Source organism: Anas acuta, chromosome 5 (assembly GCF_963932015.1).
Source record: "Anas acuta chromosome 5, bAnaAcu1.1, whole genome shotgun sequence".
Classification (NCBI taxonomy): Eukaryota; Metazoa; Chordata; class Aves; order Anseriformes; family Anatidae; genus Anas; species Anas acuta.
In genome coordinates, this window is record NC_088983.1 from 32,819,152 (window position 1) to 32,831,638 (window position 12,487).

Consider the following 12,487-nt stretch of genomic DNA (forward strand, 5'->3'; position numbering starts at 1 on the left):
CTACATTTCAAGAAAGTGTAAAAAAAAAAAAAAAATCTGGACAGGAACAAATTGAATATAGAATATGTACTTGAGCAAGTTTCTACATCAACCACAGGCAATAAATATATCTCGATACATTTGTTTGTTACCTAAATGGTAACTGAGAGAGAGAATACAAGGATATGTTAGTACACCAAAACATTCATTTTCACATGAAAGATGTAAACAAGGCACCAGCATTTGCATTGAAAATATTCTGGATCAGAATTGTAAGAAGTCCTATACTAGAAATAGTCTCACAAAGACCAAAATTATTTAACATTATTTAAAAAACAAAAAAAAAAAAAAAACACAGATTTAAAGAACCCTCCATGCAGGGCAAAGTCTGTACTAATTATACGACTTCCAGTGATTTAAAAAAAGCAGCAGACATTCACAGTGGGTGAATTACCTTCTTCTGAGGAGTCAATAATCTCACTTTGCTACCATTAGACAAACCCTCTTAGTGGTTTATCCTTACAACAATTTATGATAGTGAAGCTCCCTCGGTTTATATCTGCTGTCGTTTACACAAACGCCAGGATGCAAAATGCTATCAGTAGAGAGCCATGGCATTATCTTTTTTTTTTTTTTTGAAATGCATGAAGTAGTCAGTGTTCACTAGCCATATGTCTCTCCAGTACAACCGTCATCATTGACAACACTTATCCTGAAATAAATTTTTATCTTAGCCGAGGGTCAACTGTAGCCCTAAACTAGCCCTAATACTAAACTAGTATTAACAAATCCATCTGTAAAAAAATCAGAGCACTACAGACCACCACAAAGTCCATAGCTGAGATACTGTTTGCTAGCACTTCCTTCCAATTCAAAATTTTAGCACTTGCTACTTGAATCCCACAGAAGAAAAATATGCTGTCCAAGATTAGTACTTTTATAGAACATTCTTAATAGCTAACAGAAGACAGAATTTTTGCAAAGAATGTTTTCACTACCGAAAAGAATTCATCACAACACAATATTTTGAACTGTATTAAGTAGTTTTGTATTTTTTTGAGAATTGTTCCAACAAACAACAAAATGATTTGCATTTATTTCAGGATTTAATATTTTAAAAAATAAAACACTGCCTGCAAGAAACCTTAAATCTTACTTCCCAAATGAAGTTGGAAATATTTTTTTAAAGAATAAGCAAAATTCATATCTCATTGATATTTTAATCACATAAATATCTTGCCACTAATCTCTCTATATAGGCAGCTTCTAGGAGAAGCAGTCTCAAACACTTGTGTTTATCAGACATCAGTATATCAGTTTAATCACTGAGACCACAGAATAAGTTCAGTCTTAGTACTGAATTTCACTAAGCAATTAAAATGTAAAACAGTCAACAGTAGATGAGATACTAGGTTTTAGTAGAATCTATATCTAGAGGTAATACTTAAGGTTCAAATGTTGACAGATGTTATTAAAAAGATCATAGAAGCTCTTTACAATGACTTTGTATATTAGATTAGCATGTCCATTGCTTTTTTTTGTAGTTATATCTGCTGAATTCAGTTCACCAGGTCCGCTGCAAGTTTGGCAATATAATCACTAATAAAAGATACCCACAGTTCTGGCAGCGTGGTAATCTATGGCAACCAAAGATTCTAGGAAATTGTCTTATAAGGAGATTTGTGACTGAGTGATAGGTAAAATTGTTGATCTTTTTGTTTTTGTTTATTTCAAGAATGGGGCATCAGTGAAGTCTGGTTTTTCATCCTTAAGGAAATTTGACAGATCTGAAAGGGAAGCATACAACCATGTAAGTTAATGGGCTGCAGCAAAGTAGCCATGCTAGTGTCCAGTAATTCCCTAATAACCCTCGTGAGCTCCACCCACAGCAGAATACATTCAGATTTTGCTTTTACTTTGAAGCTCCCCCCTAGCTGAATGATGCCCTTAAAAATACGCTTTACCTTTCAGTTAGCCCTGAAGCAGTCAGGCAGCTGGACTTGATGATCTTTGTAGGTCCCTTCCAACTGAACTATTCTATTCTGGAAGCATCTAGGAAGCAGGAAGATGCATTAACTGCTCAGAAATGTCAGTAGGTTATTAACTGTACGATATTCTTTTCATTATACAGGGCTTGTATAGCCTTTTAAATCGAGAATGTGGTTCAATTCCTCACTAGACCCATTGGAGACACACAGATTTAAACATGTATTATTACAGGAATAGGTTATGGCACAGAGCCTAGGAACATGCAATTGAAAAGAACCTCATTTTGCTGTCTTATTCTGTGTTTCAGAGAAGGCTATGTATTTATGGATTGAGAGGATTGCCAGTATTGAACTAAATAAGTGCCACAAACTGGAGTGTAATCACCAGCATTTCAGATTATACCTCACGCTTTTCCCTGGGATACAATACTTGAGCATAAATCTGACCATGATTTCACTGTAAATATACTGAAAAATGTAGCATAAAAGACTTTATATTTCACAAGTCCTGCAGTAAGCCCATGTGATGACAGAAAGGAAGAAGGTTCCTATCCAGTGAGGGTGGATATTTTCCACAAGGTACTGAGCTATGTTGGTGACACAGGATCTAAGACATGCATTTATCATCATGTTTGTATTAACAAACGATTTCAGCACAATCACACATACAGCCTATACCATCTCATTCTCAGTAGTATATTAAGAACTCAAACAAAAAAACAAACACCACAAGTCCTTCAAGAGCAACTCCAACACCAGAGGATCATTATTGGTCTATTTTGCATTTAAGTCAACACTGACACAGGACGGTCAATGCAAATGCCCAAATGGGTAAGTCAGTGATTGAAATTGCTTAGCTTTCCAAAAAGTCCCTACAGACAATCTTCAAACAACAAGGAAAAACTCAGCAACTTCCCCAAGTATGCTTTTAGGCCTTTTGGATTCTACTTTTCTAGTTTACACTAATTATGGTATGTAATCTTAGACTGGAGACTGTCAACTGACTGTTCACTGAGCCAGGATCAAGCTACTGAGTAACCAAGAAAAACTAAGGCCAAACAAAGGTAAGGGGAAAAAAAATCATTTTTCACTGGATAGATTATTTTTTTATTACTGAAATTTCATGAGGTTTGGGGTAAATATCTTCAAGTTTCCTTCAGTTTATGACTAGTAAGAAGACAACTTTAATGCTGTTCCCAAACAAGGAGAGGCACATATCTTACGATTCTGGCCCTGCTTGCCATTCATACTCAATCCCTAGAAAAATCCTAGGGTTTTCTAAATAAATCCTACACAAAAACAGACAAGGCAAAAACAAAAACATCCCCCCCCACACTCCACAACATGCACAAATAGTCTAATACTTTTCCCCATTATACAGAAATCTATTGGGAATCACTTTCAGCCGGCAGAACAGAAGCTGGAGAAATTGAAAGCCCATAACCATGGCTTCACCAGCAGGTTAGTATTTCAGTTCTTATTCTAGACTGCTGGCCGAACTCCAGCTTCAGCTGCTACTTTTTCTGTGCATTTTCAAGTGAACAATGTATTTATTTCATGACCTAGATCTTCTTATTTCCATTTTTGTTGCTGAACACTTTACACCATTTTTTTCTTTCTTACATTCATCTTTGTATTTATTCCCACTCTGCCCTTAAGCCTAGAACATCACTTTTTTCGCTATTCAGAACAGCCTTCTTCCTAGCAAAGCCTTCCCTTAACAGCCCACAAGGTCATACCTCCTGCTTCATTCTATGCCGATCTACAACTGCCAGCCTAAATCACATGTCCTCATTCGTGCCCAACACTGATGTGCAGATCTGGTATTCTGTGTAGGCACAATTCCAATAAAGCAATTTACCAGAAGAAAATTAATGGCAGTGCAGGCTTCACTGCTCCACATGTGATTTCACTTGCAAGCTCTCTCAGTACACATCCAACAGCTTTTTTTTTTTTTTTTAATGTAGCACAATATATCTCAACTGATAACAAAGGATAAATGCACCTCTTTAGAGTTAAAAAACTTAGTGGATCTGTGGGATAAAAACAAGCAAAGTAATCCCTAATCACAGGACAGTTTGTGCTTTGAGAATTTAAAATGATACTTTTAAAGTACCTGAGTGAAAGCATCGACCATTTTTGCATTATGTTAAGAATGCTTACTGCATGCCCACAGGACTAACAATAATTGGTTTCCTCCACATTGCATGCTTTCCCCATTCCTAAAACCACAAACAAAACAGCTCCTCTCATCCCAGGTTTGTTTCCTATAAATAGGAGATGGTACATGTTATGACTAGGCTGAATGTGTGCAGATGACAAAAGACTTGTTAGATCCAGTAACATAACAGCTGAGCTTCATTAGGGTTTTCTGCAATGACATTATTAATGACAGTGTTAATTCAGGGTCTCTCCTTCATCCAACCACTGTAATGAAGCTCCCCAGAACTTATCTTTGATATTTCATGTTTAATCAAAATAAATTATGCCATCTTCCATATTTCAAAGCAACTTCAGAGCATCCTTTCTGCTTCTACTGAATTACACAAAGCCTCAGTTTGTAAGGAAACAAAACTAGCTTTTTGTTTAAAATCCTTTTCTAAAATCAGAAAGATACCATATAGGTAGTTCAACACGATGCCTCTCTTCTCCAAGGAGCTGATTGTCCACAGGTACTTCATTTCAGCTGAAGCACGTAACTAACCTACCTCCCCTCTCTACGCTAGCGCTGATAATCACATCAAACAGTAGAAACAAGCTTTGAAAATCATCACTACACCTTTTGCAGGCAGGTATTCGTTACAGCTGCAGGTTTTACTTCAGCAATGAACTTTCAGTATATTGCAGAATTAAGGCTTCCATTTATTTTTTTCTAAATGCAACAGAAATATTCCAGTGCATCAGCCATCGTTATTGACTGCACACCCACACCTTATAGGTTTCCAAAGTTGGCCGGGGATTTTTCCTGTAGAGAAGAGAAAAATTGATCTGCAACCATAAACAGTTTTTTTTCCCCCACTTTCTTGTTGGTTTAAGAGAGCCTTTTGATGGATGCTTTGCTTTTAATTCTACAAAACAAGGTTAGCTCATAATGAGAGCTTCTGTGCCAGGTTTCAGCCCAAGGGGAATTTGCGTTGCAGTTATAAATCCCCTAGAACATTAAAGGAAAGTACAGAAATAGAAATGCTGAGGATGACACTAGTGTAAAATTATAGCACTTTGTTCACAGTGTGCTGTAAGAAAGTACTAGAAAAGTTGCTTAGATTACTTCTTGTTCTCTGCATTTGGGCAAAACCCTCAGGGAGGCTATGATTTTACAATGTTTAATTTTGTCTTGACAATGGGACTGAACATGCCTGCAGAAAGAAGCAACGAGACGAGGTTTTTGTCTGGATTTGGGGTTAGCAACACTGAGTACTATTGTTCTCAGCAGAAGAATCAAATCCTCCTTCTCCAGTAGTAAAACTACTTCATACTGTGAGTAATCCCAGTTAGGGTTTACTTGGCATAAGTCACTTCTCAACAGAGCTACTGACACAACAGTCTAGCATCCATTTGGCACCAGTAAACTGTTTTATGTTTTACCTTCACAACATGTGTGGGGCACACAGCATCACTTAAGCAGCAGAGTCAATATGATCTTGAAGGTCTTTTCCAACCTTAAAGATTCTATAATTCTACTCAGTCATAGTTCAAACAGTTCTGCACTTTGAATTAATAATTGTGTTTAGTTTTGTCTTGATCAATAGTTCTTTTCCATCTGAATTTTACTAAATTAGCGTTACCACAGAAAGTGTTTTTTAAAACAAAAAAAAAACAACACCTTTTTTCCGATCTTGTGTTAGCCCAGCCCATGGAATACTCCTCTCTCAGAGCAGGTTGAACAGTATAATCATCAAAAGGATACTGTGCATCTGTGCAAGAGCTGAAAAATCACCTAGAAAGATGCTGTATGATTTGCTGGTTATTCTGATTTGAACTACCACCTCCACAAGAAAGGGTATTACTTGACCAGAACACAGTCCTTATGGAAAAACCAGCTGCACTGAATCGCACTTGTTTGGAAAAAGGAAGTTACGTGGAGGCAAAGTGTCACTGCATCGTGTAATTCAAACGTTAACAATCGTTAAAGCTTGGGACAGGAAATACACACACAAAAGTCATTACAGAAACACCTGACAGACTCTGAAACAGGGAATACAGATGTGGAAAGATGCAAGAACGAAGCATGACCCTGCATCACAACAAACCCATCCGAAATCAATTAATTACCAATAATGATATATGAAAAATATCAATGAACTCCTACTGATAACTGACCACTCGCTGATTTAGGAAGTTTCACTGGGTTAGAGGAAGTCTTCCTGCATCCTGTCAGTCATTCATTGTCTGTCAACGAAAAACTCACTCAGACAGTTGAGTTGATGAACTAAAAGCAAGTAACAACGAGACTTCATGACCTGCGGTTTTATTGTGCTTTCTACATAACAATTAGTGAAAGCAGGATAAATATTTTTCCTCCTGCCTGATCCTTGGCAGGTAGATATCATGATTAATGCCAGTTTTACTCAGACTAAAGAAACTAGATAGTGCACACTGCAGAAAGACGATTTTCCACTTTCCTAGTCAGATGTGCAAGTATCACTCTAGAAAGCTGCAGACAGCACAAGAAATTTGTCTGAAATACAAATGAGAACTCCTCCACTTACTAACACAGGCCTATATCAAAGAGGTCATTAATATTTTCGTAACCACACAACAGACAAAAAGAAAAGCATTTTCCCTGTTCTCAGTATAGTCACAACTTCACATGCAGTATTAAAAAAAGCTCATGGAGGGACCCATTAAGCAGTATTCTGTAACAGCGGTTTCCTATGGCCGACTTGAATTACATTACTTGCATGTATTTCCTTATCTGTGCACAACCACTGGTTTAGCTGTAATGAACAGAAATTCAACTAATTTTTCCAAGGGTTTTCACAGCTACAACATGGTAATTTCTGTGACAATATTCAGATGCAAAGTACATAAGCATGTACCCAGCTTGATAGATCTGTACACTCCCAACAAAGTCACAAGAGGCTTCACTGGAACAGTTTGAAACAGAAGTTGACTTGTTCAAAATTTACAGTTTCATTTTTTAAAAAAGTAGACAAAAAAGTAATAATGCCGCAAATCCCCTTGAAGTTGAAGAGTTGTTCCAAAAGCACCAAAAGTCACTTTAAAAGCTGGCAATTGAGGTTTGTGTAAGTTATTTTATTCAGTCCAGAACTTACTTCTGTCTGGAATTTTCTTTCAATAGGAATTTCAAAATGTGTTTTCTGCAAATCACCAAACATTTTGGAATTAGCATTGAGCAAGCAAGAGAGGAGATTGTAATATGCTTATCACACATCTCTGCCCCAATGCTTCTCCTGATGGTTACACAGCAAAGTATCTTGTTCCTTGGGTCTGAGATCAGAACTCATTCGTAAGCTCTTTTAGCTCACAGCGCTGCTTGCTGTACTCTGCATTTGTTGTTGTAGTGCTTTAAAGGAGTAGCATTTCAATTAAATTATTTACTTACCCTACAGAACAAACACTACATCTCCTGGTACTACCAAGCTCTCCAATTTTACACCTAACCAGCATGCTTTCAACTTGACAGCCAGAAGCACTGCCAGCAATAATGTCCCTTTCATTTCAGGAGTCATAGAAATCTCATTTTCTTCCAAACTAACAGCAAGAAGCGTAATTAAAATCACAACTTGCTGCATACAAAATTCCAGCCAGAGTTACTTCACCCAGCAACAAAACAGCTGTCAGATAGAGACAACAGTTGATCATTATGACTGCAAACAACATTGCACCTGTTGACTTAAAAGGAAAAAATGATTCTGGTAGCAGGAATGGGTGCCTGTAATTTTTGAAGACCAGCAAAGTGCACAGACTCTCCCTCTAAACTGATCTTTACATGGAACGGAAGCACAGGAGTTGTACTAGAACTTAGGCAGCTCTGCATAAGCGTTAAGATCATCAAGTTTGCTACAAAAAACACAAGCCATTCAGTGACTTCCAGTAAGTTCAACCAGCAACAACACGTGTTTTGAAGAAACTGCTTAAGAGCTCTACCTCTGCCTTCACCTACACAAGCATGTAGCTTGCCCAGAACTCTGACAGCATGTAACCTCTTCCCATCTCTCTGAAATTCAGCTAAAACACTGGGAAAGGAAAACAGCCAGAAAATTTGTAAGGTTACTTACCAGACACGACCAATTGTAGGCAAATATTAAAGTCAGAATTATTTATAGTATTTGTACAGTCCATGGTCCCCTTTATTCTTCCTATCACTTACATTCACTTTCCTCCTGCTTCCTATAAAAAATTTAAGAGTACATGCCAGGAAAAAAAAAAAGACAACTATATACTCCATAAAAAGCAATACCTCTTGTCTGTTCTCCCTTTTATAAGCTGTTCCTTTCCCAAGTAGTTTTCATTTCAATTGTCATGAGCCAGAATCAGAGACATATAAGAAATGTTACACACACATCAGATTTTGACAAGACAGACCGTGACACCCTTCAGAAACAGATCTGTCTGTAATTACAAGCAAGATAAACATTTTCTTAGACTTTCCATAACTTTTGATTGGCCTTAATCTTCAAAATACCTGCCCTTTATCAGATCTGCCAACTTCAGGTATCAAAAGCAGTCAGAAAAACAGGACAACCATAGGCAGTAACTTCACATTCATTCTCTTAAATATATTTGCAAGAGTTTCTCAAAGGAAAATGTCTAACTATGACACCCTCTTATCCCAATATGTAACTCACAAGCCAAAGCACCGCCAGCTTTCATCCTACTTTGCAGAACCTCTTCAATCTGAAAAAAGAGGGGAGCATCTACTTAAATGAAGTCACCTCTTTGAGCTTGCTTTCCCAAATAAGAATTTCAATACCACCTGACACCCTCAATGCCTTTTATTCCTCTGAATGCATTTAAAGAGTTAGAGCAGTGACAGGAGCAGTGTTAGAAGCAATCACTGCAGCAGTTGCTGCACCAGACAGCTGTCAGGAACTATTCTAATGCCCTAATTCAGTCACTAGTTCAAGATAAGGTGTAAAGAGGTTCTGTTAGTCAGGAGGCAAGCATTTCCATCTAAGACCAGAGACATTCAGAGCTGAGCTCCACGGAACAATACTAGAAACGTGTTGTGGAAAGGTGGTTGACAGTCTAATGGATGGGAGCTAGGCCCTCTCCCCCCAGTTATCCACATCCCTATGAATGGCACAGCCCTCCTCACCTGACAGGCTCGCTACCCAGGTTTCTAATGAGGCCTGAGATGCATTTTCTTGCCATCAAGATCATTTGCCCTTGAAGGACAGTAAAAGCCCTTGGCATGTTCCTCACGTATCTCATATATTCCAACACACAGGAATGGTCCACCTTCAAGCTGATTGCCTCTCATTCCTGCCCTGCAGCACAGGAAAACAGGGGCTTCAACCCATTTTATATTTTGTATAGCCTGAAAGGGTCCACAGATGCCACATGAAAGACCTGCCACTGCCTGAAAGAGAAGGGAACAGAAGCTAAGTAAATATTGAGATGATCTCAAATACGATCTCAAATCCAATCCAGTTTCAGAAGCACCTCAAGCTTTAAACTATGACTTTGGCATGCTGCTCTATTTCACTGTACCTTTTTTTAACAGGATACTTATTTTATTTGTTTGACTTAAAAATAAAGTACATCACGCTTCAGTTTCCTCAGCAACAATCAGACATTAGTAACAGATCCTGAAAGGATTATTTGCACAGCAGAACTCCCCTGATGTTACCACTTCTCTTCATCTGCTTCTTCCTTCCCCTAAGTAGAAAAACAGTTACACAAACTAGCATTAGCTTTACTTTGACAGCCCTGCATTCTCAGCAACTTGCTAACCAGCAACAATGAGAAAGACTCAGAACAAATGCTGATACAAAATAACACACAAATTCAAATATATTTCCCAAGGCATAACAGCAATTAGGGAAGAAATAAGCAAGATGACTTTTCAAAAAGCTTGGTTCTGATGTTTACTTTCCCTGCATTGATCAACAATTTAAACTTTGCATTGATTTGTTTTCAAGTCCCACTAAGCTATTTGTGAGCAGGTCCATAAAAGGGATTCAGAATCAACTCCCACACCTCACAAGCTGCCCCCACCCCTCCCATCTTCCCCATCCTCCTTTTCTCCCCCTTTTAAAATGTAAAAAAAAAAAAAAAAAAAAAAAAAAAAAAAAAAAAAAGGGCAAAAACATTTTGATGCATTCCTCCTGTTAATTAATAACATAATTATTTCCCCACCCCCACCCCCTCAGCTTCAGACTTCAAATCATGAATCTGAAATGATCTTTTGTTGAGGAAACTGAGGTAACTGCTACAGCACGAGGAGGTATATATGGAAAGAAATGCATGCTAAAATACGTTAGAAAACCATGGAGTTTTTATGCTGAAAAGCTGACCATGGTACAAACAGATGATAAATGGTTAAAAACAAGAAAAAAGACTCTTCCCCCTAAATACACACACATTCCCCACAACCAGAGCACAACTCTACTCGTATACTGCCATATTTTGAGCGAGTCTATCTAAAAATGTCATGAGCTTTCCCACTCTGGTGGGGCAAAAGAGGAATTCAGCAGAAGTAATGGGCTTAGCAAGAATAATCAGTGGTTTACTCTGTGTGCCATAAAACGGAAGCTGAAAGAAATCTCTTCTCTTTTTTGGCCTCAAGCTGGATGTACTATTTAGCCAGCACTCTGAGGTTTTTGTTTTGCAGGACAAGTCAACAACTCACCCAAGGCTTGTTATATTTTGTTCCAATACCATACATATTTCTGTTATCACACACTATGTGAACTAACAAGCATTCAGAGAAGAAAAAAATACAGAATCCTTTACTACCAAGCTTTGAAACAAAGCCAAAAAAAAAAAAAAACACCAAATTGCATAGTAAGAAACTTACTTTACACGTATATTTCTTTCATATGCTTGGAAAATGTCCCTTTTCTTTTCTTTCACCTGTTAACTGCACAGACAGCACACAGATACTTAACCTAAGTTACCAACACTTGCGTTGCCCAGAAGCCAAAGTCTTCATGAAGTGAGGAACTTCTAATTCCCACTTACTTTACCCAGGTTTGCAGAAAGGCCTGAGCCAAAATTCTCTATCGTGACAAGTGCAGACCACAGGTATGTATGGTTTCTGCCTCAAAGAACTTGTAATGTTGTTGATTGATAAAATTTTTGGTTAGACAAAATCAGAAGACAAAGAGCACCTGGTATGCCTTGCATTTTAGACTGATTAACGAAAGGGAACATAAAGTCATACACTTGCGAACAATACAGACGCAATATGATAGAAAGAAAAGAACACCACAGCAATACTCTTACATCATTTTTGCAATGTAATCCCACGTTTGACTCCTAAGGATGCGAACCTTTCCACTGAGAACTCATTACAACTTTAATAACCCAGTCTCAGCATCCACCTCCACCACGGCACCAAAGTTCAAAACGACTGACTCCCACCCCGCTCAGCCCATCCTAACCTAGGGGCTTTCTGCAGCAAAGTAACCAGAGGGCTGCTGGTTCCCTCCACGCTCCCAGGGCCCGAGAGAGCAGAAACGCAGGTGGAGGCGTGAGGCTGCGTTATTTCTGGAGGCACACGGAGGGCACAGAGCCCCACAGCTGCTGCGGGTGTCAAACTGCCTGGAAGATTATATTTGCGTGAGCTAAGAAACCGGGGGAAAGCGGGACGATTTCCCTGCAGAGACACAAACCCCGAAAGCGGAGGGGAGCAGCAGCGGGCCACCTCACTTCCAAACCGGCTCTCATCCCAGCAGTAAATAATTCACTCTATTTTTTTTTTTATTTTTTATTTTTTTTAACGGAACCCTTATCGGGGGATGCTTGGAAGAAGCGGCACCGCATCCCCCGCGAAGTCAGAAGCTTCTGGAAGTGGTACTCGGTCAGGACAGCGAACGAGGAGCACCTCGGACCACGCCGGCCTGGCGGGGGTCGGCGGACACCGAGCCCCGCTTGCGGGCCCCCCGCCCCCCGCCTCACCTTCATGCCGCGTCTCCCCGCGCACCGCCCGCTAGGGATGGAGGGCGGGCGGCCGTCGTCGCCGGCTCCTTCCCCGTCTCCCCCGGCGCTGCTGCTCCGGCTCCTCCCGCCCGATGTAAACACACACCGAGGGAGGGCCGAGGGGGGGCAGCGCCATGGCAACCCCGGCCGGAAGAGGAAGCGCGGGGGTCAGGGGCCGCCATTTTTGGGGGGGTCGGGTCGCCTCCCCTCAGGCACCCCGCCATTGATGTTGAGCATCGTTTGGCATCGTTTGCGTTGTGACAGTGAAGCTGTGGTGGTTGGTGGTGGCAATAAAAGAGAAGCACCGGCATGTCGAGTTTTCTTTCTTGTGTACCGCTTTAAGGCAATCATCAGGAACAATCATACATGTGGATAGAAGGGTGCTACTGCTAGCAAATGGCTTGATGCAA

General features: G+C 39.6%; 1 protein-coding gene across 1 annotated transcript in view; it reads right to left on the reverse strand.

Moving 5' to 3' along the window:
- The window catches only part of LOC137857409 (transmembrane protein 263-like), a 191,345-nt gene extending 179,115 nt beyond the window's left edge, over positions 1–12,230 (reverse strand). The window contains exon 1 of the mRNA XM_068683828.1: positions 12,057–12,230. Coding sequence (XP_068539929.1) covers positions 12,057–12,062 — 6 coding nt within the window. The 5' untranslated portion in view covers positions 12,063–12,230. The remainder of the gene's footprint in view (positions 1–12,056) is intronic.
- Between the last annotated feature and the right edge of the window lie 257 nt (positions 12,231–12,487).